Source organism: Plectropomus leopardus, unplaced genomic scaffold (assembly GCF_008729295.1).
Source record: "Plectropomus leopardus isolate mb unplaced genomic scaffold, YSFRI_Pleo_2.0 unplaced_scaffold5905, whole genome shotgun sequence".
Lineage (NCBI taxonomy): Eukaryota > Metazoa > Chordata > Actinopteri > Perciformes > Serranidae > Plectropomus > Plectropomus leopardus.
Genome location: NW_024664909.1, coordinates 1 through 1,930, shown reverse-complemented (window position 1 = coordinate 1,930; position 1,930 = coordinate 1). Strand labels below are relative to the sequence as shown.

Here is a 1,930-nt window from a genome sequence, read left to right as displayed (position 1 = left end):
ACTTCTCCCAAATTTCTTGCCAAGTTGCTTGCTGCCTTTTTAGCCACATTTTCAATAAAAACGAAACCGATTTGCTCACGTTTCAAAGGTTGTAAAGGAAAGTTAAAGGCATCTGAATGTATTCCAGGTTTCAAAGGGTTAAAAATCCACAAATATGGTTTTAATGTATGAAAACTGTCTTACCAATGGCGCTCCGTAGCCACAGTGGCCTCTTGTTAGCCGACGTGTAGCAGCAGAGGAAGTAAACGGGCACTCCTGACAGGGCGATGCCGATGCCGATCAGAGAGTTGATGGTGTCGCTGTAGAGCGGCACCACCACCAGGAAGATGGTGAGGATGCAGAAGATGATGGGGTAAAAGAGACTGAGCTGAGGGAGGAGAGACACAAGAGATGGTGGTTAAATTTGGTGCATAAGGAGAAAAAAAACCAATAATTGTGGTTCTGCTTCTTACCTTTAGAGGTCTCTTTCTGTCCGGCTGCTTCCAGCGCAGATACAGCTGCCCCAAAATAGAGAGACCAACAAAGAACCAGTAGCTGAAGCTGTAGTAGTTAATCAGCCTGAAGACGTCTTCTACGCACAGGTAGATCAGAGCCATGATGCCCTGCAGAGACAGATGAGAAACATTTTAGGTCAGGCTGTGAAATTTGGGGGGGATTTTCCTAAAGATGCAACAGTGGAATAAAAATATAGAATCGGTGGTAACTAAATTTATGGGAGTGTAATGCATTTATTTGAGAGAAGGAAAAAAAATCTACTGCTTTTTTAAATTAATGAGATTATTATCTCAGAATAGAAAAGAATTTATGAGATAACGTCATTAATCATTTTTCATTTTTCTCAATTTTGCCAAGTCTGGTCTTCTTTCTCTACATTTTTTAAATAATCTTGTTAAGACAGAAAAATAAGAAATCTAAAGATTTTCTGAATTAAAGAGATTAGTATCCCAGAACTGAGGTTAAACTTTAAGTGCGGAAAAAAGTAATTTCTTTTTCTAATTAACAAGATATTCATCTCCTTAAATAAGAAAAGTAAGAGTTTCCAAGATTATATTGTTAATTTAAAAAACGTATAAAAAAACTTTCAGAAAAAAATCAGCTCTTTTTCTGCATTTAACATAATTATCTTAATTCTTCGCAAAAAGTTCTTGTATCTCTCAAAAACAAAATGAATAAACAAGATAATCGTTTACACTCTCATTTATCTTTATATTTTTTTTCCCAATTAAATTTTTTCTTATAATTCTAAGCGAATAATCATGTTAATTCAGAAAATCAGGGTAACTTTTTCTCAAGTGAATATGCATTATATTTCAGTATAAAATAAAACCATTATACTAAAGGAAATAAAAGATGATGAGGGCGGACTGACGTTGAAGAGCAGGGCGGGGACGGGAGTGTAGCGGTGCACGTGGATCATGCACAGGTAGTCGGGCAGGTGGCCCTCTCTGGAGCCCACGAAGAACAGCCTTTAAGACAGAAACGTGCAACAGAGCGGCGATGAGTGATGATGATGGCATGAGTGAGCAGCTGATAACACAGGGATGAATTTTAAAATAATTAATTTATCAATTATATACCTGGAGGAAGCCAGGATGGAGGCGTTGAGTCCTCCGAAGCAGGAAAGAGCCACAGCGAGGGGAATAGTCCAGTTCATGACACCAAACACCTGGTCTGCAAACGTCTGGAGAGAGAAGATTAAATGCTGTAAATCTGTGTTATGTCTACATTTTTATTTATTTTTAATCTGTATTATTATTTCTCTGTGTCTGTGCTTATATCTATATTTTATTTATTTATTCATTCAGTCATTTAATTGGATTTAATTATCTATATTTTTATTTTTCTGTCTGTGCTTTATCTATATTTTCTTTCTTTATTTTAATCATCTATATTTTTATTTTTCTATGTCTGTGCCCTTTTTTCTTTATTC

At 36.1% G+C, this 1,930-nt stretch overlaps 1 protein-coding gene across 1 annotated transcript; it reads right to left on the bottom strand.

Moving 5' to 3' along the window:
• Positions 1–183: 183 nt before the first annotated feature.
• On the bottom strand, positions 184–1,721 carry LOC121939759 (Y+L amino acid transporter 1-like; the record flags this gene model as incomplete). The annotated part of the gene is made up of 4 exons (XM_042482715.1): positions 184–367; positions 453–602; positions 1,370–1,466; positions 1,578–1,721. Coding segments are annotated over 4 exons (575 nt in total), but the record flags the coding sequence as incomplete, so codon positions are not given.
• Between the last annotated feature and the right edge of the window lie 209 nt (positions 1,722–1,930).